The sequence below is a fragment of the Ambystoma mexicanum genome, chromosome 6q (genome assembly GCF_040938575.1).
Source record: "Ambystoma mexicanum isolate Mex_15411 chromosome 6q, UKY_AmexF1_1, whole genome shotgun sequence".
Classification (NCBI taxonomy): Eukaryota; Metazoa; Chordata; class Amphibia; order Caudata; family Ambystomatidae; genus Ambystoma; species Ambystoma mexicanum.
In genome coordinates, this window is record NC_090937.1 from 1,301,487,370 (window position 1) to 1,301,515,337 (window position 27,968).

The 27,968-nt window shown below is 48.6% G+C and overlaps 1 protein-coding gene across 2 annotated transcripts in view; it reads right to left on the reverse strand.

The window, feature by feature from the left end:
* Positions 1 to 27,968, reverse strand: part of NCAPG (non-SMC condensin I complex subunit G) — an 859,779-nt gene that overhangs the window by 637,396 nt on the left and 194,415 nt on the right. For both annotated transcript variants that reach the window (XM_069631905.1, XM_069631906.1), the window contains exon 10: positions 15,322 to 15,445. In XM_069631905.1, the coding sequence (XP_069488006.1) occupies positions 15,322 to 15,445 (124 nt within the window). The remainder of the gene's footprint in view (positions 1 to 15,321; positions 15,446 to 27,968) is intronic.

The window sequence follows — 27,968 nt, forward strand, 5'->3', positions numbered from 1 at the left end:
TTTACCAACAACGGGAAGCCAAGAGGAAAACAGTACTCAGTCCGATTGTTGGACGACATATGGGACGAAGGACTGTCCCTTTTGAAGAACCCGTGTACGGCCACTGCAAAGAGACTGGTATGAGAAGAAATACTGGGTCCCGCACTCCGTTCCTATGTGCCTCAGGGCGCAACCGACCCCGGATTTCGTAGTCTCTGCGGCAGCCAAGAAGTTTCTGAACTGTCTTTCTACTAGTAAACAATCACTGGTCTCTGGGTCATATTGCCCCCAACCAATGACTGCCCTCTACCTAAGCCCCTCCTCTGGCAGTCATCTTCAGATTTGCCAGCACGTAAAGTGGCAGTAGGACCAAGAGAAAAGCCGCAGAGGGGTAAGCCGGATGGTTTGCATGTGAATCCATGCCAGACCCATGCTGGAGAACAACAGTTACAGGTAAGTAACCTGTTCCTTCTCCAGCATGGGGTCTGGCATGGATTCACATGCTCATGAATACATAGCAGTACACACATGCACAACCACGGGAGGTGGCAAGACTCAACATTAAGCATTACAACAACTCAACATTAAGCATTTCTTACCTCCTCACCAGGCTCACCTTCAAGTGAACAGGTTGCGCAGCAGTGCCTGGCCGACTCTGGACTCCTCCCTGGAATCCCAGTTGACGCAGTATAATCTCGTGAAGATGTGCGTCGACCTCCACATAGCAACCCTGCAGATGTCCATCAGGGGCACACCAGATAGGAATGCATTAGAAGCAGCAATCGCTCTGGTCGAATGCGCTCTCGGATGGCGGGCAACGGTTCACAAACAGCTGTGATGTACTCCGAACACTCTTTGTGCGGTCCATGTAGAACTGCAGCGCTCTAGCCACATCCAGCGAGTGCAAAGACCTCTAAGCCGGCGACGAAGGTGAGGGGAAGAAAACAAGTAACACCAAGGGCGCGTTGAGATGGAAGTCCAACGGCACCTTTCATGAAGGAGGGGTGCATCCTCAGCATTGCCCTTGTCACGTGGAATGTCAGATATGGAGGCTTACAGGAGAGGGCCAGGATCTCTCCCACTGGTCGTGCGGAGGCGATGGCCACCAGAAAAGCTGTCTTCCACGATAGGAACTTCAGCGGTGCTGAATGCAAGGGCTCGATTGGCGGACCCATGACCCTGTTCAGCACAACGTTGAGCTCCCACACCGGGGCTAGGGCTTTCACCGGCGGGAACGAGCGGACCAGTCCCTTCATGAACTCCTTCACCAGGCGATGAGACCACAGCGACGACCGGCCCAGAGTTCTGGTGTAGAGGGAGATAGCCGCCAGATGGATTTTGATGGACCATGTGCCAGCCCCGCCTTGGCCAGCGACAGCAAGTACGGCAGCACTTGAGGGGCCTTGATCCGTAGAGGGTTGATCTTCTGTGTACGGCACCAGACAGAGAACCTCTTCTATTTGTGTCCATAGCACTTGAGTCGAGGAAGCCCTTGCCTTTGCAACAACCTCCTTGCAGTCTGCCGGGATGTCGTAGCCTCTGAACTCCAGTGCTGCAGGAGCCAGGCCTGCAGGTTCAGCGATCCCGGGTCGTGATGTAGGATGGCGCCTCCTTCCCTGGCGAGAAGATCCGCGTCTGTCGGCGGTCTGACTGGGGGAAGACGCTGACATGTCCAGAAGGTCCCGGAACCATATCTGCCTCGGCCACGCAAGTGCAACGAGGATCATCCTGCTCCGGGACCGTCCGAGTTGACTGATGAGTCGCAAAGGCAACGGTGGGAACGCATACATGAACAGCCCGTCCCAGGGGAAGGAGAATGCATCACGCATGCTCCCCGGCTGGGGTAACCTGCTGGCGAAACTCTGCAACTTGGTGTTCGTCGCTGTCGCAAACAGATCGATCTGGGGATTGCCCCACCGTCGGAATAGGAGATCCACTTGATCCTGCCGAAGTTCCCACTCGTGGCAAGAGCGCAGCTCCCTGCTGAGTGAGTCGGCGACAGTGTTTTTCACTCCTGCCAGATGAAAGGCTACGAGGAACATCCCTTGGGCGACGGCCCAGTGCCACAGATCCTGTGCTTCCTTGGATAGGGTTGGGGATTTGGTACCTCCCTGCTTCCGGATGTAGAACATCATGGTGGTGTTGTCGGTGAAGATCTGTACCACTTTGCCCTTGATGGACGGAGGGCCCAGAACACGGCCCGGAGCGCCAGGACGTGATGTGCAGGGACCTCTCCTCCAGGAGGCAAAGGCCTCTTGCATGTAGACCTCCGGTGTATGCTCCCCATCCCTCCAGGGAGGCGTCTATCGTCACCCTCTCCTGGTGCACTGGGGTCTGGAAGCCCATGCCCGCCGCGAGATGCGCGCGGATGTCCCACCACCGGGTCGCTTGACGGAAAGTCTTGTTGAGTTGGATCTTGTCTTCGAAGATTCCCGCCACTTGCATCCAACGGGCGTCGAGGAACTCCTGCAGTGGCCGCATCTGCAACCTGCACAGACGCACGAGGAAGATGCAAGATGACATCATGCCGAGCAGGGACTTGATGGACCTCACCCTGGCCAGTTCCATGGCCAACAGCCGTTGTACCTTGCCAAGGAAGGCCCTCATCCTTTCCTGCGACGGTAAGGCTAACCGCGCCAGTGTGTCGAGTCTGGCTCGCAGGAACAGGGCATCCTGCGACGGTACCAAGTGGTACTTTGCAAAGTTGATCGAGAATCCCAACTCCATGAGCAGGCGGACGCTCTTCGCTGTGTGGTCGACAGCGAGTTCTCTTGACTTTGCTCGGATGAGCCAATCGTCCAGGTAGGGGTATACATGGATCCCATGTAGGCGCAGCCGCGCCTCTACCGGTGCCAGGCACTTGGTAAAGACCCTTGGAGCAGGCTTCAATCCGAAGGGCAGGGCCTTGAACTGGTAGTACTGCCCTTGGACCACGAACCGTAGGAACTTTCGAAGTCCTTTGTGTATGGGGATGTGAAGGAACAAGTTACTTACCTGTAACTGTTGTTCTCCAGCATGGGTCTGGCATGGATTCACATGCTCATGAATATTCCCCGTCGTCAGGCTGGGAATCCTCGGTAAGGAAAAAAACAGTATCAGTTTCATTTGTGATGTGTCTTCATTAGTAGTAACCAATCACTGGTCTCTGGGTCATACTGCCCCCAGCCAATGACTGCCCTCTCCCTAGGCCCCGCCTCTGGCAGCCATCTTCAGATTTGGTAGCACGTAAAGTGGCAGTATGACCAAGTGAAGAGCCGCAGAGGGGTAGGAGGGAGGGTTTTCATCTGAATCCATGCCAGACCCATGCTGGAGAACAGTTGCAGGTAAGTAACTTGTTCCTTCTCCAGCATGGGGTCTGGCATGGATTCACATGCTCATGAATATAAGAATACATAGCAGTACACACATGCACAACCACAGGAGGTGGCAAAAGGCTCAACATTAAGCATTACATAAACTCAACATTAAGCAACTCTTACCTCCCCACCAGGCCCACCTTCAGGCGAACAGGTTGCGCAGCACTGCTTGGCCGACTCTGGACTCCTCCCTGGAATCCCAGTCGACACAGTAGAATCTCGTGAAGGTGTGCATCGACCTCCACGTAGCAGCTCTGCAGATGTCCTGCAGGGGTACACCAGACAAGAACACCGTGGTAGCAGCGATCGCTCTCGTCGAATGGGCTCTCGGCCAACCGGTGACAGTGCATGATGCAGCCGGAGAGCCATCTGGAAATGGAAGCCTTCGAGAGAGCCTACCCTTGGTTCACAGGTCAAAAGTTCACAAACAGCTGTGACATCTTCCGGTCCACGTAGAACTTCAGCGCTCTAGCCACATCCAGTGAGTGCAAAGTCCTCTCGGCCGGCGACGAAGGCGACAGGAAGAAAACTGGTAACACCAAGGGCTTGTTGAGGTGGAAGTCTGACGGCACCTTGGGCATAAATGAGGAGTGCGTCCTCAGCACCACCCTTGTGTCGTGAAAAGTCAAGTATGGAGGCTTGCAGGATAGGGCCTGGATCTCTCTCACTCGTCGTGCGGAGGTGATGGCCACAAGAAAAGCTATCTTCCACGACAGGAATTTCAACGGCGGCGAATGCAGAGGCTCGAATGGCGCCCCCATGAGCCCAAACAGCACCACGTTGAGTTCCCACGCGGGGCAGAAGCCTTCACCGGCAGGAACGATCGGAACAGTCCCTTCATAAATTCCTTCACTAGGCGATGAGACCACAAGGACGCCCGTCGCGTAGTTCTGGTGTATCGGGAGATCGCAGCCAGATGTATCTTGATGGAAGCATGAGCTAGTCCAGCCTTGGCCAGCGACAGTAGGTACGGCAGTACTTGAGGGGCCGTAATCCGCAGAGGGTTAATCTGTGCACGGCACCAGACAGAGAACCTCTTCCACTTATGTCCGTAGCACTTGAGAGTTGAGGACGCCCTGGCCTTTGCAAGAACCTCTCTGCAGTCAGCCGGGATATCGTACCCTCCAACCTCTAGTGCTGTAGGAGCCAGGCCTGCAAGTTCAGCGACTCCGGGTCGTGATGAAGCATGGCACCTACTTCTTGGGAAAGAAGATCTGCGTCCGTCGGCAGCTTGACCGGTAGGGACGCTGACAAGTCCAGAAGGTCCTGGAACCTGATCAGCCTCGGACACGCCGGTGCGAGGAGGATCATCCTGCACCGGGACCTCTTGAGCTGGTTGATGAGTCGGAGCAGCAACGGCAAGAACGCGTATAGAAACAGGCCGTCCCAGGGGAACGAGAAAGCATTGCCCATGCTCCTCGGTTGGGGAAAGCTGCTGGCGAAACCCTGGCACTTGGAGTTCGTCGCCGTCTCGAACAGGTCGATCTGGGGTTTGCCCCATCGCAGAAAGAGCCGGTCCACTTGATCCTGGCGTAGTTCCCACTCGTGGCACGAGCGCAGCTCTCTGCTGAGAGCGTCAGTGATGGTGTTTTTTATCCCTGCCAGATGAAACGGCACCAGAAACATCCCTTGGGCAACAGCCCAATGCCACAGATCCTGGGCTTCCTTGGATAGGGTTGGGATCTGGTTCCGCCCTGCTTCCAGATGTAACATCGTGGTGGTGTTGTCGGTGAAGATCCTCCCCACCTTGCCCTTAAGGGACGGGAGAAAGGACCAGAGGGCCCAGAACACTGCCCGGAGCTCCAGGATGTTGATGTGGAGCGGCTTCTCCTCCGGGAGCCAAATGCCTCTCGCGTGAAGATCTCGGGTGTGCGCTCCCCACTCCCCCAGGGAGGCATCCGTCATCACCATCGCCTGGTGGGCCGGGGTCTGAAAGTCTGTCCCTGCTGCTAGATGAGCACGGGCGCCCCACCACCGGATCTCTCGTTGGAAGGTCTCGTTGAGAGGGATCCTGTCCTCCAAGCTGCCCGTCGCTTGAATCCAGCGGGCGTCGAGGAACTCCTGCAGAGGGCTGATCCGCAGCTTGAACATGCGCACAAGATAAATGCAAGAGGACATCATCCCGAGGAGGGACTTGATGGACCTCACCCTGGCCACGTCCGTGGCCAGTAGACGCTGCACCTTGCCTAGGATGGCCTTTGTCCTTTCCTCCGACGGCGAGGCCAGACGCGCCACTGTGTCGAACTTGGCTCCCAGAAACAGTGCGACTTGAGAGGGGACCAGGTGGGACTTGGGGAAGTTGATGGAGAACCCCAGGTCTGTGAGCAGCTGGACGGTCTTCGCTGTGTGTTCTATGGCGAGCTCCCTTGTCCTTGCGCGGATGAGCCAATCGTCCAGGTAGGGGTAGACGTGGATCCCCTGCAGGCACAGCCACGCTGCCACTGGAGCTAGGCACTTGGTGAAAACCCTGGGTGCCGCCTTCAATCCGAACGGGAGGGCCTTGAACTGGTAGTGCTGCCCTTGGACCACGAACCTGAGGAACTTCTGGTGTCCTTTTAGCATGGGAATGTGAAAGTATGCATCCTCCAAATCCAACAACGACAGGAAATTGCCCTCCTCCAGCTGTCCCAGCATGTGCTGGAGGGTGACCATCCGGAACTTCTGTGCCTTGATGTACTTGTTAAGTCGTTGCAGGTCCAGGATGGGTCGCCACCCTCCGGTCTTCTTTTTCACGAGGAAATACCTGGAGTATACTCCGGAGCCCCGGAGCCTCTTTGGGACAAGCTCAATGGCACCTTTCTTGAGCATCGCCCTTACCCCCAACAGTAGTTGAGGGATGTGGTTTTCCTTCCTGGCCACGGGAGGAATGCGGGGACACTTTTAGAAGTTCAAGGGCGTGCCCCTGGGCCAGGGTGTCCAGCACCCAATGGTCGGTGGAGATGGACTCCCACATGCTGACGAACTTCGCCAGCCGGCCACCCACCAAGGTGCTTCGGTGGGGACCAGACGCCACGGGCGGTTCAATCTTGCTTGGAAGACACCTATCCGCCTTGGCCTCCTAAGCGACGACGGCGGAATCCACCAGACTTGCCTCGTCCTCTATAGGCTTCCTGCGATGAGTAGCGGGCCGCTTGGTGGTACGTAGAGGAGCCAAATCCCTTGGAGGCACCCTGCTTGCCTCTGGCGCTCCGAAAGGACGGCCTTCGTTGCTGGAGAACTCCTAGGGCCTTAGCGGTCTCTGTGTCCGCCTTGATGGCTTGGAGGGACGCATCCACTGACGGCATGGCCAAAACCTTGGCTTGTACATCATGGTGGAAATCCGTTGCCTTGAGCCAACCTCGTCATCTGAGGCAAACGCTGTTGCCTAGCTGGCGGAAACCAGTGTCGGCAATGTCCGTAGCCAACGTTATGGCATGGTCCGACCGCCACCTCACCTTCCTGCAAGATCTCCAGGGCCTCAGCCCTCTTGTCGTCCGGTAGGAAGTCCAACAGGGGGGCGATCTTGTACCATAACTCCCTGTCTTAGCGGGCCACGATTGCAAGGGCGTTGGCCGCCTTAATCGTTGTTGCCGCCGACGAGATAACTCATCGTCCCATTGCATCCAGCTTCTTTCCTTCGCCGTCCAGCGGGAAGTTGATGTTGAGGCCGATGCCCTCCCCCCCCCCCGCCTTCTTCTTGGCCGCCGCTGAGACGACCGAGTCAGGGGTCGGTTGCGCCCTAAGACACAAAGGGGCCGCGTCGTGGACTCAGTACTTCTCATACCGATCTCTCTTGGCAGGCGTCGTAGACTGGTTCTTGAGAAGGGTGAGACCCTCGTCCCAGATGTCATCCAACAGAGGCACGGCGAGGACTGTCTTCCTCTTGGCCTCGCGCCGTGGGTAAAGGAAACCTTGCTTCTCTTCGGGGCAGAGTTGAAAAAGCTCAGATGCCCTGGCGATCATAGCATGGAAAGACCCAATCTCGTTGGGCGGGGAGGCCTGGGCTGGAGACGATGGGAGCTCCGTCTCGTCGTCACCGCCGTCATCCGTACCCCTCGTGGCCGTGGCCGTTCCCGTGTCATCCCCGGGGACGTGGGCAAAGGTTGAGCAGGCTGCGAGGGCTGAAAAGGCGGGGCTGGATGGGTCTGTCTTCTCTTGTTTGGGGGACTTCCCGACAGGCCTGGCACTGGCTCCTCCGTCGGGTGTAGGGGGGCAATCTTGTCCTTATCTCCAAACATAAGGATTGTATCCGGTATTGTATCAGTATCCGCGATGTCTGTAGCTACCGTGATGGCGTGATCCGACGCCACCTCGCCTTCATGCAGGATTTCCAGGGCTTCCGCTCTCTTGTCATCCGGGAGGAAGTCCAGGATAAGGGCAATTTTGAACCACTGCTCCCTATCATAGCGGGCCACGATCGCGAGGGCGTTGGCCGCCTTGATGGTTGTCGCTGCCGACGAGATAACTCTGCGTCCCATGGAGTCTATCTTCTTTCCCTCTCTGTCCGGCGGGGAAGTGGAGGATGACTCGGTCGCCCCCGCCGCTTTCTTCTTGGCTGCCGCAGAGACTACAAAATCCGGGGTCGGTTGCGCACTGAGGCACATAGGAGTGGAGTCCGGGACCCAGTATTTCTTCTCATGCCGGTCTCTCTTCGCAGGGGCCGTAGACGGGTTCTTCAAAAGGGACAGTCCTTCGTCCCATATGTCGTCCAACAGCGGGACTGAGTACTGTTTTCCTCTTGGCTTCCCGTCGTTGGTAAAGAAATCCCTTTTTCTTCTGTTCCTCTGGGCACAGTTGGAAAAGCTCTGATGCCTTGTCGATCATGGCGTGAAAGGAGCCAATTTCGTCGGAGGGGGGGAGAAGCCCGGGCGGGAGGTGACAGGAGATCCAGTCCGTTGTTGTCACCGTCGTCAGTCCCCGTCGTCACCGTCTCAGTCTCAGTCTCGTCCGTCGGCGGTTGAAGGCTGGAAGGGAGAGGGAGACTGGACTCGCCTCCGCTTGCTCGGCGGGCTCCCCGGCAGTCCATGCGCCGCTGGATCGTCCGCCGTGTAAGCATTAGAGGCACCGGGAGTGCTCATCCTCAAAGACGTTATGCAGTCCACATCCTGGGCAGTTCCTGAGCAGTTTGGATCCAGTAGGCGTCAAATCTCGTGGGCCATGTACAAATCGGGGTAGGCCTCAAAGGTCTTCTAGAATCCGCCAAGAAGCGTAATTCGACGAAATTCCGCCCTGGAGGGGCGTAGAAATTTCCGAAACGGGTCCCCGTTGATCGGAGGGAGAATCGGTGGAGCTGGAGGCTCGAATGGACCGAGAAAATAAGAGTAAACTCTTCGAAAAAACGCAATACGCAGTAAAAGCTCGAGAGCTACAGCACGAGCACTCCCAACACTTGAATGTGCAGAAAAAAATTGAAGATGGCTGCCAGAGGAGGGGTTTGGGTAGAGGGCAGTCATTGGCTGGGGGCAGTATGATCCAGAGACCAGAGATCGAATAGAAAGACAGTTCAGAAACAAAACTGATTTTTTCTTTACCGAGGATTCCCAGCCTGACGACAGCGAATATTCATGAACATGTGAATCCATGCCAGACCGCATGCTGGAGAAAGCTAGTTCTTGGTGGAGAAGTCTTCAAATTGAGGTCATCGCCAAGTGGTCGGCTGATGAGACTGTTGGGTGGGTTTCATCCTGTATGCATGGCATGCTGCCAATGGGACAAAAATTGCCTCCCCTACATTCAACCCCACAACATGTCTCTCCTTTTGATAAGGTTATTAGACTTGAAAAGAAAAAAATGAGTAAAGCATTAAAAGATCTTGAAAATACCACTTCCTCTCTTGCCTATCTTTCACTTGAGAAGCGAAAGATAAAGAAAACATACAGCCACTGGATACACAGTTATAGAGCCTCCAATAATAATTGGATAATAATTCCAGATGGATCCAATACTACCAGCTCTCATCCAGTGCAATAATATGACTAAGAATACCTGTCAGTGTTCAGAGTGAGGAGCCTGGCAGAGTCCTGTTGGGGAATGACAAAGACTTCTGAGTTGTAGCAAGTAACCCCAGGCCTCCCGGTAAAATGAAGCAGGACCAAACTAAGAAGGCAAGAGAGCTCACCTTGGATGACTCTTGGTGGGTTATTACAGAAGAACCTATAACGCCCAGTCCCACAGGAATAACAAACTTCTACTTCCAGGAAGTAAGTGACAAAGGGGAAACCCAAGGTCTCAGAAAATAAGAAGGATAACACTCCCGTGCACAAAACCAGGACATCCCAAGAGGACAGTCCAAATTCACATCTGTGACTCCTACACCAGCTGAGGCAGAGTGTGAGAAACCACTAGAGGATGGTGAGTCAGCTACTGATGATATAGAGCTGGAAGAAGACCTTCCTCCTGTTGGAGAACTGGATCCTAAAGACCATCCTAAACTGCAGACTTTTTTTGCAGAAGATGGCCCCTGTAGAGCAGACTTCCCCAGAGGTCAAAGAGTGTCCTACGTTTGAAGGTCTTCGCCAACAGGCAGCTTCCCAGATGGAAAGGCAAGAGCCAGGGAAGCACAGGTTATACTGGGAGGTTGGCTTCCTCTAGAGTGAACCTACTGAGTCTACTCCAGGGGACTACAGAAGACTTGTAGTGCCGCAAGAAGTAAGACCTCAGTTCCTACAGTTAGCCTATGAGATCCCTTTAGCTGGTCACTTAAGCTTTAAGAAGACCAAAGAAAGGATTTCTCTGTATTTCTACTGGCCCAAGATGGGGTCTGATGTAGATAAATTCTGTAGGAGCCGTCACACTTGTCAGACTTCTGGCAAGAGTGGAGCCAAGAATGTGGCACTGTTACTGCCTCTCCCACTAGTGGGAGTCCCTTTTTTGAGAGGGTGGGGAATCGACATTGTTGGTCTCTTGGACCATCCAACATATTCAGACAACCGATTTATATTGGTTGTGGTAGACCATGCTACCAGATATCCTGAAGCAATACCTAGGAGGACTGCCACAGCTCAGGCCGTGGCTAAGGCCCTACTTACCAAAGTAGGTTTTCCTAAGGAGGTGATCTCTGACCAATTGTATGTCCCACTACATGCAAGCCATGAGGAAATGCTGTGGAGTAACCTGCCAGTTCTAAACAGCCTACCATCCCCAGACCAATGGGTGGTAGAGAGGTTTAACAGAACTATGAAGAGCATGATAGGTACTTTCGAATAACCCCTTAGAAGAAAGTGGGACCTTCTACTGGCATGCCTTCTCTTTGGTTATAGAGAAGTCCCTCAAGAAGGGGTTGGTTCCAGCCCCTTTGAGCTTCTCTATGCTCATCCGGTTAGAGGTCCATTGACCCTAATCAAGGAGGGGTTGGAGAGTGCTCCTTCCCACAAGCCAATGAGAGTCACCGACTATGTATTAGGTCTCTGAAGGAGAATGACACACATGGTGATAGAAGCTTCTGATAACTTTAAAGGAAGTCCGGCTCGGGTGAAACATTGGTATTGGCATAACCAGAAGGCCAACATGGTTGAATTTACTAAAGACCAGCTAGGTCTTGTTATGGTGCCTACAAGGCAGAGGGCCTTGCTGGACAAATGGATTGGACCCTTCACGGTTGTGGGAAAACTTGGTCAATTACTTGGTAGACTTAGGCAATCCTAAGGATGCCACCTGGGTCTTTCAAACCAACCACCTAAAGGCCTATGTCTCTAGAACAGAACTGGGAGCTTTGCTCTTAGCATCTGCTCAGGAGGAGGAGAGTGAACCTCTGCCTGATCTCCTCAGGGGACAACCTTTAGATGGGAAGATTGAAGGAGTCAAACTCTTCTGATCGGACAATGGAACAGCAGGCAGAGCACAAATCTCAGTTAAATCAGTTTGCCTCCGTGTTTTCACTGACACCAGGCTTGACCCCTTGGGGCCAGCATGCGATTCTCACTGGTGACTGTTTACCTCTTAAAAGCAGAGGTTACAGGATGTTAGAACATGTAAGAACCCACAATGGAAGAGGTCAAGAAGATACTTGATCTTGGGGTAATAGAACGCTCTACCAGTCCATGGGCTAGTCCAGTTGTGCTAGTACCAAAGGCAGGATCCAAGGAGTTGAGATTCTGTGTGGAATATAGAGCTCTTAATGCAGTCACCACGACTGATGCACATCCTTTACCAAGGACAGATGAGCAGGTGGACAAACTTGGTTCAGCCAAGTACCTCAGTACATCAGACCGAACATCAGGCTATTGGCAAATAGTTCTGACAGACCATGCCAAGGAGAAAACTGCATTTCCAACCCCAGGAGGCCTCTACCAGTTTAAGGTTATGCCCTTTGGACTAAAGAATGCACCTGCTACATTCCAAAGTATGGTCAATCATGTTCTGAATGGGATGGAGGACTTCTGCATTGCATACTTGGATGACATTGCAGTGTTCAGCCCTACTTGGAAAGAACTTATTGATCCCCTAAGATATGTGTTGCAGGCTCTTGAGCAGGCAAATCTGACCATAAAGGCAAGTAAATGTCAAATTGGTCAGAGTAAAGTGGTCTACTTTGGACATGAGGTAGGAGGAGGTGAAATAAGGCCATTGCCTAGCAAGGTACAAGCTGTACAAGACTGGGCCACCCCTACTACTCAAACCCAAGTGAGAGCCTTTTTAGGTCTCACAGGTTACTATAGGAACTTCATAGAACTATGGGACCATAGCATCTCCCTTGAATGTGATCTCCTCATCTAAATTCCCCAAGAAGGTCAGGTGGAATGAGGAATGCACCAAGGCATTTGAAGGACTTCAGACAGCCCTTTGTCAAGCTCCAGTCCTAAGAGCTCCTGACTACAATCAATCCTTTATTGTTCAAACAGAACGTTCCAATACAGGTATAGGTGCAGTTCAACTAGATGAGAAAGGCAGGGAACACCCAATCTGATCTATCAGTAGGAAACTGAAGGACCCTGAAACAAGGTGACCAACCATAGAACGTGAGAGTATTGCCATGGTGTGGTCATTGAAGATGTTTAGACCATACTTGTATGGATCTACTTTGGTAATTCAAACAGAGCACCAACCGTTGAGATGGTTAATGCAGATGAAGGGGGAGAAACCTAAATTGTTAAGGTCAATCAGCCTACAGGGGTTTGATTTTACCATTGAACACAGGTCAGGCTGTAATCACCAAAATGCTGATGTCTCTCCAGAAAGTATGACCGACTGGAGTAAGGACATTCATCCAGGGGCAGATTAAATCCTCCTGTACCTTAGTCTGGGGGGGGGGGGGGGGGCGAGTGTTAGGGAGAATTCTCAGAAATGTGCCAATTCCCTCTACCTTGGAGACCCCCAGCAATTTTGCTGGATTTTGATAACTTGATTTTTTTTAACCTGGAGAGAGTGAGACCCCACAAGGCTGGAAGGCTGGAAGTAGGTTCTGCGATTTTCGCTCCCTTAGTCCTTTGGCTGCTGGGTACTGCACTAGTCCACTTTCTATCTCTCACTTTCTGCAAGAACTCGCCAACAAAGACACTGCGAATGCGCGTAGCGCTGCATGCTCGCGGTGTTTTTTGTCTGGCGAGTGGTCGAATATCGACTGTATACTGCGACTAATATGGGGTAAGACTCTCTCCTTGCTTTGCCTCAGATATTCTTTACAAGCTGACATTGTGTGGATAGTAACAGATAAGCGGATACATTGGCTTTCTCCCTGCTGGTAACTGCGGAACAGGTGTTCTTTGAGCCTGTAGGGCGAGCATCCTTCGTACTGTGTGGAGGTGGCTGGAAGCGTATTTGCTGGAATCTTTTTCTGCTGCTGCTGAATAGTTGTCTGAGCCCTTTGAGAGCTTTGTCCCGCAAGTGGTGACTGCAGAGTCTTCTCCTTATGCCACTTGTGCAGGCCGGGTGGCACCAACGTCGGCAACCACAAACTGTGAATTTCACTTAAAAACAGCTGGCAAAGATGAAATTGCGGAGTAAACAAAAAGCAAGCAAGAAAAATGGAGGTAATAAGGGAAGTAATGCTACTGGAGAAGCGAGTACGCAGACTACGAACTGTAAAGGGATCACAGATTTTTTTTTATACGGGCCAACCAGTGGTGGTGGAAATACATGCTGAGCGTTCAGAGTCTGCCGGGGTGCCCGTTGGGGTATTGGGTGAAGCAACCTCTATAGCAGCAGATTCTGATAACAATTCTCTTCTTAATCTGTGTTACAGCTTTGAAGGACAGAATGCTAATCTGGAGCATAATAGACTGACTAACGGGTCAACTGGAGGTGATAGGAGGTCTAGTAGTGCCCCCATTGGCCATATGGACTCCTTGGATTGTTCTAGTGTGTCCTGCACAGGAAGTTAAGAGCCAGCATCACTCTTGGACAATCAAATAACTGGGAATTTTATTTGCAATACCAAATTTAAAGATACAGAAGTGCATTACATTTCCACTAGCTTCGCATTGAAAATTCTATTCAAATGATCTCATAACATTTTGTGTTTGGTGGAGAAGAACTCCATAATGTTGAATACTGTGGCTTTGGGAAATGTTGGGTTTTCGTTGGGCTTATCATAGTCACCTAAGTCCACGGTAGCTATTTCTATAGATCAGAGAGGGGTTTACCATCACTAATGGTTTGAATACGCAAAAGAAAACCAATAAACAGAAGCAGGCTGCTTGAGATACTTCATACTCCATTCCCACTGAGGACTGTGAAAAGTAGTGATTTTAAGATTCTGAAGTAATGTCCGAATCCATTGACCAAAGTTCACTGTTTTTCTGAAGCAGGGGTAGTGGGTATGAAGTTGATGGTAGGCAAATCTCAAAAAGGAAGACGAAAAATGTTAGCAAAAAAAGTTGAGCTCTTGCCGGGTAACAAATCCAAAATCCCAGTGGATAAAGAGGACAACATTAAATACTGGCTAATATATATGACCCTCCTGGAGTTGCGTCTACCTTGGACATTCAACTAAATTTATACCAATGTATTATTGATAAATATGCTGTGAATGGTGAGATGTTATACTAGGGTGAGATCTTAATGTCAAAAATTGTGGTGGTTTACCAGTATGATATGGTGGGGGATCTTTGTTGATGATGCTGAGCTACACATGGCCAATGGCTGGGATATGGAGAAAAAGGGTATGGGCTGGACATGGACTAATGGGTCCCATTCCTCTGCCATTGACTATGTGTTCCTCAGTGCTAGTATTTTTGGTCTGCTGGTGCAGTTTAGTATACAGCCTACCCCTTTTAGTGATCACTCTGTGCTGACATGTACTTTAACACTTAAAACCTATGACGTATCCTTATACGATATTGGGGAGGTTGTTGCCTTGGGTAAGGGGAATCGGTTGGCCTGGATAGATGGAACCTGGCTAAAGTTATTTCTTGATGCAGAAGTCTTCAAACTGAAGGTATCGCCAAGTGGGTTTCTTCCTGTATGCATGGCATGATGCCAATGGGACAAAAATGTCCTTCCCTACATACAACCCCACAACATGTCTCTCCTTTTGATAAGGTTATTAGCCTTGAAAAGAAAAAAATGCGTAAAGCATTAAAAGATCATATACCACTTCCCGACCAGTCTACCGCAGCACAAGTAGTGCTGGGGTAGACTGGTCGAAGAGGGGCTGGCCCATGTTAGACTCATAAGGGACCAGGCAGCAAGCACCAGTCACAGCAGAAGGGGAAAGGCTCCCCTCATTCAGGAGAGAAAGAAAAAGGTCCAGAAGTCCAGCAAAAAGTCCTGGGGTTCTCACTAGGAGAGAGGATTAAGCATAAATCAACAGTGCAACGATGCCCCAGGACCGTTTGTGCGCTTTATAAATCCAAAAAAATAAATAAGACGGAAAAATCTCCCTAACAGTGCATCTGGATTCTGAAATAGAGCAGCACCTAGTCACTCATTGGGCCTGGGGGATACTCTCAACAATGTACAGGTGTCTTACTCATCTGCTAAACAGTTGTAAAAGCAAACATACCAACCATGATCAATGTTTGTGACTTATGGGAAATAAAAAGAAAGCTGCTGATCTTGGGCTACTTACAATCTGAATCCGTCTATCATCATCTTTGATAATGCTGAGTAGTATCTCAACAAGGGAAGATACAAGTGACGGTGAAGTGCTGGGCAAAACTAGAATTTCCTGCAACACAGCAAGTAAACGCTTCCTGTGAAAGAAAAAGTACAAGTTAATACTTATAAAATATTTTTCCAATGTTCCAATTTAGTGTAAAGAAATATAAACTTTAAGGTTCAGGAATACTTGTCCCATGGAATATGGAGTCCCTACACCTGAGATAGGGCTACCCAACATTGCAAACGCTGGAAACACCAATGGGTATGGTTTAATAGAGGTTAAATCATATATGATATAAGGATGGAGGAAGGAGTACGAGGGTCAATGTATAGCACTTTAATGATGCTGCATCGACAGTATATGAAAGGATTCCCTACCTTCACGATTCCCTACCTTCGTGAGATTTCCAATAAATGATGAGAATTGGTAAATAGTCCCAGACAAGCTATTTCTCCTATTTTTGCACCCACCACCTTAACCTTACCCCAAAAGTACTCCAACTAGAGGCCATCCAAAGCAGTGTTAAAGCAACAGCTGTCCAGTTCCCTCTACAGTTGCTCTCTCAGACACCATTCAGTAGGAATGCCCACAGACCCAGACACAGAAACCTGCATTGGACATGCACTTCCCTTGGATCCAGCCTTTCTCTCAGATCATACCCTCTATAACCACTCAGCAAGATTTTGAAAACTCTATGGTGAGGTTGCTTCCAGGTACTCACCATGACTAGAGAAGCTATAAACCTGTGACATGAAGAGGGCAGGTTTACATGGGCACTGAAGCTGGGATAACCCTACCATCGTCATTGGAAACCGTCTTACTTGCACATCAGGCTGTTTACAAGATATTAATAGATGAACGAATGGATGTGTTGCAATTACTCTGCATGGTTTGCAGTTCTTCAATGTCCATCTTCGCTTCTATTACTAGCCATTTCTAATGCTCTAAATCCCTTGTAGGCCCAAGGACCACCTTAGGAGTGTGGAATTTTCTATAGTAATGTTTGTGTCACTGTCGCCTTAAGGGCTTATGAACAGTTGGAGCACTGAAGGTTGACCCAATGAGGTGTAATTTAAAACGCTGTGGAGACCAAAGATTAGCAAGCCACTCCCTCAACAGTGTCCCCTTAAATTCTCTACCCTTATGTTGCCAACTGGTGAAAATTGCAGGCAGGATGGGCCATACCTTTGTAATCCAGCTGGGAAAAAACTGCACTTATACCTGCTTCAGAAGCCTCCATTTAAACATGGAAAGGCTTAGTGTGATCAAGTTCCATCAGCACTAGAGTTTTTTAGTGGATTTCCTCCCACCTAGGGACGGCACTTTGCGATGACTTTGTCCAAACAACCTATTTTTAGGGCATGTGAGCGGATTGCTCTCAACTAGCTGTCATGGCCTCATAATGAGCGCTCCTCTAATACCAATGCCAAAAAAGCACTCACCTGGATTGGAGAGTTGTGGGTCTCCCATTACAGTGCAGTGCAGTCTGTACTTCGCTCAGTCATTGAGATTGGATTTTGCAGTCCTTCCGAGATTTTTTCCATCAGTTCTGTTGCCTCACTCTCTTTTTCTGTTGTGTATCTGGTTTCTGTATTCAAAGAGAAGTTAGCATGGTACGGGCAGAAAGGTCTTGAAATAGATATCTTTACTCCTCTGTTGGAAAAAGTGCACCTTGGTCAGGAGGTTGGGTACTAAGTTATGCTGCTTTTAGAAGTAGCAGTAGATGCTATGGGACCTGTACAGGGGTAGCTTTTGAAGGGTGCAGAATAGACTCTGAATGTGTTCCACCCGGTCTTGGTCCTTTATCTGGTCTACAAGAGCAGTTTTCCAGAACCTCATGCTTAATCCAGACCAAGTCCATTTGTTCTTTAAGGCCGATCACTGTGTTCAGGAGTTCGGCACACCCGTGGGTCTGCTCGCTGAACATGGCTTCCACGTCGTCCAGCCATGATTCTACTTCTGCAGATGGTTATTGAGATCTGCTACTGATTTAGACAGTTTGTTGCCGGATGCGTTTATCGCTTGTTTAATTTCAGACCGCACGCCGCAGAGGTCGTGCTTAGATACCGCCCCATCATCCGTGCAGGGTTAATGGATCTGAGCTGCTACAATCTTAGGTTGTTGACTCTTCCACTCCTGGGATGTCAGCATAGATTTGATAACACCTGATTTTGATTCAGGGGGCCTTCTTGGCCATCCTTCCTCTGATTAGTGGTACAGAATATTGCAGTGTGCTAATCCCGGTGGGGTCAAATTCTGGACTAGTCTAAATCTGTGCGCAGGACCTTTTGAACCTTAGACACCCGGTCTCTAGTGTCTGTCATTCTCCTTCTCTATATGGTACAAGAGAATTGTCTATTGTGATCTGATCAGTAATCCTTATATTTGCGGGTCAAATGTCTGCCCAGGCATCAACATTCCTTGCCTTGAAAGAGGTCTGCATGGTGTGGATCTCTGTTCCATGCCTCCTTTGTAACAGGATGCTTGGGGGCCCCTTGTGAGACTGTGAGCTCCATACTTATCGGAGTCTATAGTTTGCCATTAATAACTGCAACGAGTGCAGCACCTTGCTAGTGGCTCAGGGCACCCTTCCCAACCTTTTAAGGGAGGCTATCTGGGTCCCGACTTACTGCAGCCTCCACCACAGGACCCAGCGCTCTGTGTGCCACACTTGATCTATGCAAATGCTGGAGGACTCGGCCTGCTGCCTATTCGTTTCGTGCAAAGGTTTTCCAGGTAATACGATTAAACCGCAGCACCCCATGCCCCAGTCTGCACCCATACTCCCGCATCAGTCGCTAGTTTCATATCAGTTTTCCCCCAGCGGTCGTCTGTTCATCAGTCAGTTCGCCAGCATATAGACCTCTCGTTCTCCGGAAACTGCTGACTGGGTCATAAAGCTCCCTGCTCACCATGCTCGATCCCTTGAGATGATCCGGGGGGTGGGGGGGCAGCCCATGGCGTTCACTCTCCAGGTGGGGGCGAGGGTCTCTGTTATGCTGCCGCCCTATGTGCCCCGGTATCGAGCTCATGCTCACTCGGCAAGGACTCTCCACAGCATACAGGGTTTCCACATGGCAGCCTTTCGAACTCCTCTCAGCCTGTGTACGCATCTTTGGCACTCCTGGTGCAGGCATCATTTTAGACAATGTTGCATGGCTCTCCGGGCTCTGCACTTCCAAATGGCATGAAGACACTTCTGCTTTACGTTCCCTCTAGCTGTGTCTCAAGGATACTATGTTTTCCCATGCAATCGGAGGAGTTTTAAAGTTTAAATCGCGGTGAAATGGGGTCATTTTTGGAGCCTTGTGATAGGAGCCTATGGCGAATACGACTCCATTGACTGCCGCTCGGCCCCCACCTCTAAAACATTTTCTATAGTTCCTAGATCAGGAACAAAAGACCAGATATCCTATGTGGACTATAGCAGTCTTCTGGATCTTTTGAGAATGCTGAATGACCACTTCAGGAGTTTTTGACAGGGTGCTGCAGTTGATGGAAAAAGTCCATCCTGACCCTCAGGACTCAAAACTCTGTGGTCTACATGGTAATGGTTGCTTTTCACCGTCTTCTGCGGCAGAGTGTTGGAATTACGTGATTATCCAATTTCAGTAAAGCAGAAACATTTGAGTCAAAGATCAGAACCGTTTTGGAGCGATACCATTTTGGAATGAGGTTCCAACATGAGGGCGAGACAGAAGAGTATATTACAGCGTTGAGACACTTGTCATTGAATTGCAAATTTGGGGGGGGGGGGGGTTGGATGAACATATAAGGGATCAGTTCATGTTGCATTGTTCAAATAATAAGATTCGGGGGGGGGAAGTGTGGCTGAAGAATGATCCTAATTTAGACGAAGTCGTAAGTATTGCTAAGCGGATAGAGCATACTTTGCAATGTGTGGCGAAATTGAGAAGTAAAGTCCTCGCAAACCGTTGAAGATTGATGATAATAAAAAAAAGTGGTACTTCGGAAAAAAGAAAATCGAAAAACAAGTGTTAGGGAGAATTTCCTGTTTAGGCTGAATTTCCTAACCTGGTGAGTCCCCCAGCAGCTTTGCTGGATTTTTTGGGGTTTATTTTTTTCTCCTGCCAAGAGTGAGACTCTTTTACCCTCACTCTTGGGCATGATTTGAGTGTTTCTCTTTGAATCTAGATGCGTTTAATGGGCTATGGGGTCTTTTACTCCATGGGGCTTCATGTGTTTTTGTGATGTGTGTTACACAGCACCCTCAGTGCAGTGACACATGGGTGTCATAGTGACCCCCCCCAGTATAGACTCCATACCCTGGGACTGACTACTGTCTCCCAGGGCATGTAAAGTCACCATTGACTTTACTAGACTTAAATTCTGAACAGAACCAGTACAAACCATCATATTGTGGACCTACTGGCTGGGGTAATTCAATTGCCCCACGGTCTGTTAGTCGAGGGGGCACGTCTCAGTCCCCCCTGATCGAGTTTTGGCTGCTGGCAGTGGATACTACTCTTTATATTCAACCGCGAATATTTTCCTATGGGATTTCCCATTGTTTTAGGCTACTATCTTGATTTAATTATTTACGGTAGCCTCGAACATACCGCCGGTTTATTTAATTAATATCAATTCTCCGGTTGGTATTTTTTGCCAAAACTTGATTCTAAAATGGCGTTTGTGTTCTCTTCTGTGACTCCAACCCAAGTCGAGCCCTTTCTTCCACTTTTTGGCGGGCTTCTCCACAGAAGCCCTCCAAAGTGGTGCCACTCTGTCTGGGGAACTTAGGAGGGGTGGAGGGGAATTTAGGCACCCTGGACTGAGTTGCCTAGACAACTCAAGTCGCACTACATCCATCCGGCCGGCTCACCACTTAGCATGTTTGAGTGACAGCTAGGCTGAGTAAATGGGGGTTTTCTGCATAAAAGCAGGGCTTTGGGGACAAGAACTTCAGAAGTCGCCACAGGACCTAAGAATCCGACGAGGGAGAAGCTGAGCCGACCTGCTACGACATCACCACCACTGGTGGAGCCCTGCTGGACCACCTCACCATTTTTCCCAACGACAGAGGAGATCTCCCGCCGGAGAGTCTTCTTCCTTTGACTGGTGGGGATAACCAGTTTCTCCGTCTTTTCGCCTTCCCAACGTACCTCATGGCCCCCTTGCCTGTGCCAAGCACCCCGGCAACCGGGATACCACGTTTTACCACGACCGTGAATTAAAGGGTAATACCTTTAACCGGAAAACTCCGCGGCTGGTTTCTTCCCTGGCAGTGCAACGACCTTCATCTTTCCTCCAAGTCGAGATCTTCTCTTCCCCTGGACGACGACGAGACTTGCACCCGCTGCCAGGAACAACTGCCACCGCTGGAGGATACTTCCTACTTAAAGTACCGTGTCCCGACCGGCTTCCCTTGCCACCGACTGTATGGGGTAGATTTAGCCCCCGGCTTTAGAACCTGGGTTAGCCTGGGACAACCTGGCTGTACTTTTCTGAGCCTCTCTAAACTCTTCTCGAACTCTCTGCAAGACTTTTTAAGCCTAGTGTAACTGTGTGATCTTGGGTGCATTTGTGCTCTGCTCTCTCTAAGAGTGGGCTCAGCCTATGGACTTTGGCTCACAAGTGACTTTTGCTCTTCTGCCTTGCTAATAGTGTTCCTAAATCTTAGAGTGGTGTACCTTTCCATAATCTCTCTTTTTCCCTCCCTTCTTCATAAACTTATTGGAGTGCCATCTATAGTTAAGCGCTCACCTCTGTATGGAAATAAGTGGTGTTAACTAAGACTTCTCTGATAAGGAACAAGGGTTGTATATATTATAATAGTAACTGTGTTTAGAGTGTTTTACAATAAGAGTGCTCGAGTGTTTCAAACAGTGTGTTTTTAAATGAAAAATTATATACTTTGATACCAAAGCTCTGGTCTGTGTTTGCTTGTATTATTGTATCTGAGTTCCTATTGTGTATACTTTGCATACTGCCTAACTCCTCTTGAGAGAAGTCTGACTGCTCAGCCACAGCTACCAGGTAAATCTGGGTGGTACAGACTGCTACCAAGTGGGTTAACTGCGAACACCTGTAGTCATAAATCTTTTGCAGTGTTCCCAAAGGGAACTGCACAGGTTTCTGCCTAACAAATGTCCAATGACCTTCATCTTTCCTCCAAGTCGAGATCTTCTCTTCCCCTGAACAACGACACAACTTGCACCCACTACCAGGAACAACTGCCACCGCTGGAGGATCCTTCCCACTTAAGGTACCGTGTCCCGCCTGGCTTCCCTTGCTACCGACTGTACGGGGTAAATTTAGCCCCCGGCTTTCGAACCTGGGTTAGCCTGGGACACCCTGGCTAAACTTTCCTAAGCCTCTCTAAACTCTTTTTGAACCCTCTGCAAGACTTTCTAAGCCTAGTGTAACTGTGTGAACTTGGGCGCATTTGTGCTCTGCTCTCTCTAAGAGTGGGCCCAGCCTTTGGACTTTGGCTCACCAGTGACTTTTGCTCTTCTGCCTTGCTAACAGTGTTCCTAAATCTTAGAGTGGTGTACCTTTCCATATTCTGTCTTTTTCCCTCCCTTTCTCACAAACTTATTGGAGTGCCATCTAGTTAAGCGCTCACCTCTGTATGAAAATAAGTGGTGTTTTACTGTGACTTATCTGATAAGGAAAAAGGGGTGTATATTACAATAGTAACTGTGTTTAGAATATTTTACAATAAGAGTGCTGGAGTGTTTCAAACAGTGTGTTTTTCAATAAATAATTATATACTTTGATACAAAAGCTCTGGTCAGTGTCTGCTTGTATTATTGTATCTGAGTGCCTATTGTGTATACTTTGCATACTGCCTAACTCTTCTTGAGAGAAGTCTGACTGCTCAGCCACAGCTACCAGGTAAATCTGGGTGGTACAGACTGCTACCAAGTGGGTTTACTGCCAACACCTGTAGTCTTAAATCTTTTGCAGTGTTCCCTAAGGGAACTGCACAGTTTTCTGCCTAACAGCAAGGGTGGGGGAGGTCAAGGTCAGGTGGGTGGTAAAATCACTCAGCAGGATGTTGCCCAGAGAGGTCCAAGGAGAGATGACCGTTTATGTTTTAGGTGTGGAAGTGCACGCCATTTATCAACTTCTCCGATATGCCCTGGCAGGCGAGCAAATTGCAATTTATGTAAGAAGCGGGGGCATTTTGAAAACTGTTGTAAGAACTACCGAATTGATGGGGGAAAGGGAACCATGTTCGTTGAGGAATGGGATGTGGGGTCGTCAGGAGAAGGTAAAGAGTCAGAGTGAGGTGGTCACAGTTAATATGGTAAAATGTTCGGAGGGTGACGAGTGTGAACACCCTGCTGCTTGGGTCAAGGTGAATGGACAACAAGTAAAAATGTTAGCGGACTCGTGCTCGAATATGACATTCATGTCGAGAGCTACTTATGAAAACATAGTACATGGTCGAATGAAAGACTTAATTCCATCTGATAAGAATCCTGGAGATTATAATGGCAGGAAAATAAAAGTTGTTGGGATGTTTCATGGCCCATTTCAGTTTTAAAGGGAGGACGACATATGGTAAGATATATGTCGCAAGGAAGAGAGAGACCTTACTTGGGTGGAGGGAACAAAGAGGGTTGGGCATCAAACTGGACCCAAACAGCGAAGAACAAGTTTTAAATATTGGTAACGTCATGGAAACTGGCAAGGTGGGTGATGTAAATGACTTGATAGTGAAATACCCAAAAGTTTTTGATAACGGTGTAGGGTGCCTCAGAGGCATGGTGCACAAAATTACGCTGAAAGACAGGAGTAAGCCACCCATGACTATGCGCGATGCTGTGAAGGAGGAACTAAGGAAATTGGAAAAGGCAGGTATTATTGAACCAGTTAAGGCTGTAGAGTGGATTTCCCCCGTTGGGGTAGTAAACAAATCTAGGAGAATTGAGGGTTTGTATAGACTTGAGGGAATTGAATGAGTGTGTTATAGCTGACTGACACCCACTTCCCAATATGGGTGAATTACTGAGTCAAATTGGTAATGCTAAGTTCTTTGCAAAACTAGATATGGCAAGTGCATATCATCAAATCAATTTAGATGTTGAATCATGTAAACTCACAGCATTTATTACATATGAAGGAATCTCAATTCCGACGCATGCCTTTTGGGCTGATATCTGCCTCATCAGTGTTTCAAAAAGTGATGGACAAGTTGCTAAAAGGAGTGAGTGATGTTTGGTGCTTCCAAGACGATGCGTTCGTGTGTGGGAAAAGTGAAGAGGCATTAAATGAAAAAGTGGAGACTGTTTTAAAGATATTCAAAGACAGTGGAATTACGTTACGAGGACAAAAGTGTGTCTTTTGTACCCGTACAGTGGAGTACTTAAGTCATGAAATATCGGAGGAGGGCCTCAAACCGAGAAAAGATTTGGTAGATGGGATAAAAAGAATGCAAGTTCCGAGGAACAAGGCTGAATTGAGGTCATTTTTAGGTACCATAGAATTCTGTCATCGCTTTGTAGAAAACTATGCTGATAAAGTGACAAGTTTGAGGGCAATGTTGAAGAAGAGTGTCGAGTTTGACTGGGATAGAAACTGCCAGAAGGAATTTGACAAAATAAAATTGAGAATTGATATGGCGAAACCATTAGCTATGTATGATACCAAGAAGGGGACTATTCTTTCTGTAGATGCCAGCGAAAATGGCATTGGTGTTGTGATGTCCCAGGTGGGAATAGATGGTGTTGAGGGAGTAGTGTTACAGCCCTCCCGCATGTTGAAAGGGGCTGAGTTGAACTATTCAGTCCTACAGAAGGAGGCCTTGGCATGTCATTGGGGAATTGAGAAACCTCAAAATGTTGTGTGCGTCAGGAATTCACACTGAGAACTGACCATAAACCATTAAAAGCAATTTTTAAAGCAAAGGGCTGGATAAAGTTTCAAGGAGAGTTGCCTGCTGGTTAACTAGGTTACAATGTCTTAAATTTAATATGGAGGTTGTTCCCGGTAAAAGCAATGTACAGGCGGGTTATGCTTCAAGATTGAGAGTAGGAGGTAACAATGATGGGGAGGATGACAAATGCGGGGTTTGCCACTACGGAAGGGGTGATACAGAAGGAGGAATGGGTTGAAGCTTTACAATCTGATGAAAGGTGGAGTCGTATTATTGGCTTTGTCAGGGATGGCTGGCTAGAGAAGAGATTGTTGTCGGGTGAGGAAAGATCATTGTGGGAAGTGAGATTGGAATTGTCAGCGAGAGATGGGCTACTATATCAGTGGGACAAGTTAGTTGTCCCTGGGAGTTTGAGAGGAAGGTTGGTGGAAATTGCTCACCAGGGTCACGTGGGTATCTGCAAGACTAAGTTATAAAGGCAGACTATTGGTGGCCGTGTTGTGACCGTGAGATTGAGAGAGCAGTTGGGGAATGTGCAGTTTGCATCAAATCAGGAAAGAATATTTCAGCCGTGGTGCAGCCAGTGAGAAAAACAATGGCACCGGAAGGTGTTTGGCAGGATCTTGCCATTGATGTTCTGGGTCCTGTTGATATGGGTAAGGGACGAGGAAGATTTGTTATCGCTTTGACAGATATGTTTTCGAGGTGGACAGAGTTTAAAATATTGAGGGGTGTTACAAGTCAATCTGCTGTGGAGTTTCTAGAGAATGTCTTTGAGAGGGAGGGATTGCCAAGGAGTCTTCTCACAGACAATGGTCCACAGTTTACCGGTAAACTGTTTCAAGAATATGTGTGCAAGTGTGGAATAATGCATAACAAAACTGCACTGTATTATCCACAAGGAAATGGCATGGTTGAGAGAATGAATCGATGTACAATGAAGGGAATTAGAGGAGCAAGTGCATGTGGTAGTGACCGTAGGATTGCTGTTAAAGAACGTCTGTATGCTTTGCGGATGGCACCAAATATTGAAACAGGAGTGATTCCTTTCGAACTGATGACGAAAAGGGAATACCATGTTGTCACCTGCGTGGCTGGGTAGAGCGAGAGAAACAGATAAAGTAGCAGAGGTGGTGAGGAGGAGGATGGAAGAACGAAAGGAAAAATGGGTCAAGAAAATGAATAAGAAAGCTCCAATGAGGAAGACAACAACTGTTGAAGTGGGCGGTTTGATCAGAATAAAGAAAACTGTAATCAATAAAAAGGGGGATCTTTTGTACTCTGCTCCTGTTAGAGTTGTCCAAGTGTTCAAGGGGGCTGTTAGGATAGAAAGCGGTCAAATTTGGAATTTATCAAGAGTTGCTAAGATAAGGAAGTAGGTATTGCACACTTAGATTTTGATGGTGTAATGCCTGCTGATGTTATGTACATATTCCTAAAATTCTTCATTGTTCCTTGTTCATTTTTGTTTCGTTTCCTTTTTGTGTAGATAAGGGACGGGGGTGTGTTATATATGGGATGTCAGTATTATGGGAATGCTTAGTGTTGCTATGGAGTTACTGTGCATCCCTGATGTGCTGTCATTGGTCATTGCAAGGCTGATGTCACAACTTACTGCTTTGGAACATAGGCACTTGTTATGGCTTGTATTTTATCAGTTGGGGATGTGATGCCGTGCTGGTTGGGGGTCTCAAGTATCCGTCTGGCATATGTATAATAAACTTTCATATAAACCTACCTGGTGTGGTTTCATTCCCAACAATAAGCAAATTGCTTGCTTCCTAATGGGAAAGCGCCATGTGCCGATGGTTTCACAAATAAGTTTTATAAGAGGTTAGCTCAGATCGTAATTCCTCACCTCACTAAGCTATAGAACTCCTTCCTAATATCAGGGAAAGGATCAGAATCATTGGCTGATTCAGCAACATCCCTACTCTTGAAGCCGGGGAAAGTTCCAGAGGTGTCGGACTCCTACTGCCCAATAGTACTTCTCAATAACGATGCAAAAATGAATAGCAAGGTCTTCGCATCCAGATTGGAGGAGGTTTACCCATCATTGGTTGACCGGGATCAAATTGGTTTTATAGCTGATAGAGGGGCTCATGACAATATTAGAAGAGCTGTGGATCCCATAGCATTGGCTACAGGAGTGTGCAGTATTATCATTAGATGCACACAAGGCGTTCGAAAGCATTAACTGGAATATCTAGAAACTTTATTAAAAGCATATGGCTTTTGTCCAACCATCACTAGATATATCATGGCTTATTTCAATATCCCTCAAATGAAAGTTGGGGTTAATGGCCAATAGTTCCCTCCCTCCCCCTGCCCCAACCAAAGATACTCCTGGGAAGAGGAACCAGGCAAGGATGTCCATTGTTATCTTTTGTTTTCGCCTTGGCTATGGAGCCATTGGTGCAGCTTATTCGCCTAAACCCTAAGATTCAGTGAGTTGCACAAGACAATGCCATAAAGTTCCTCACCGATCCTCTGTTGTCCTTGCCAGAATTACTGATTACATTAAGCAGTTTTAGTGACGGTTTGGGTTTCCAGATTAACGAGAAGTCCATGGGGTTAAGCATTACAGCATCACCCGAAACACTAAGCACCCTGAAGCATATGTTTCCATTTAAGTGGCTAGATCGACTTATCAGACTTGGGGATTAGAATCACACCGAAATACGAAGACCTGATGTAAGCTAATATTCCCATACTATTAAAAGAAGCTAAGGAACATTTGATGCAGTGGGACATACAGGAGATCTCTTGACTGGGTGGCATACTGGCAGAAATAAATGACTACTTGCTTAAGGTGTTCCAGGCTCTTCCAATAAAGATCCCTGTTCGACTTGCTAGACCTCTAAAGTGCAGTGGAAAAAGTTTATATGGTCTCATAAACCGCAAAGTGGTGCTCAGAGTTGTGCTGGAGGCTTGAAAGTTCCTTCGATTCAAGGATCCTTTTTAGCTTCTGAGAAAGCCCCAATGTTAGACTGGCCACAAGAATAGGGAGACCCAAAATGGAAGATTTATTTTGGCTCTCCTTCCATTTCTCCCAAAAGAGGCCAGGCAGCTGGAGCAGGGCTTTTAGCGACTACTGAGTGCTTGTTTGAATACTGGGACAGGGCAGGCGCACAACAAGGTTTTAAAATGGGTTCAGGCCCACTTTCCCTGGTTACGTTGAATTCAGGCTTCACACCCTGGATTACATAAAAGGGCATTTACGAACTGGGAAAAACAGGGACTACTGAGACTTGGACACCTCTAGAAGGATGGCCTCCCTCTTACTTTCAAATGAATCTAAAAGAGAAACTCTCTCCCCCTGAAACCGAGTGGTTCCGGTACACACAAATAGGACATTGGATCACTGAAAACAAGCTGGGATCAGGTCCCCAACAGGGCTAGAGCTGGTAATGCAGCAGGGAGCGAGGGCCAAGAAAATATCCAATTGCTACAGACTTTTTGAAAACCCATCTGAGGGGGAGAAACTCCCATGCCTGTATAGATGGCAACAGGAACTAGGCATAGATATACCTTGGGAATCCCAGCAAAGTATTTGGATGAGGGCCCACAAGAGGTCTAAATGCACCTTAGCAAAAGGGGCCATTAAATGATGCTACCGTTGGCATTTGAACCCCCAGGAATTCAGAGTATTCATCACGATTGCTCCAACCGTTACTGGCAAAAAGGGGATATGGCTCATATGTGGTAGAGCTGCCCTGTCATATAAACATATTGGAAGGAAATCTTGGCTAAAATAAAAGGACATCTT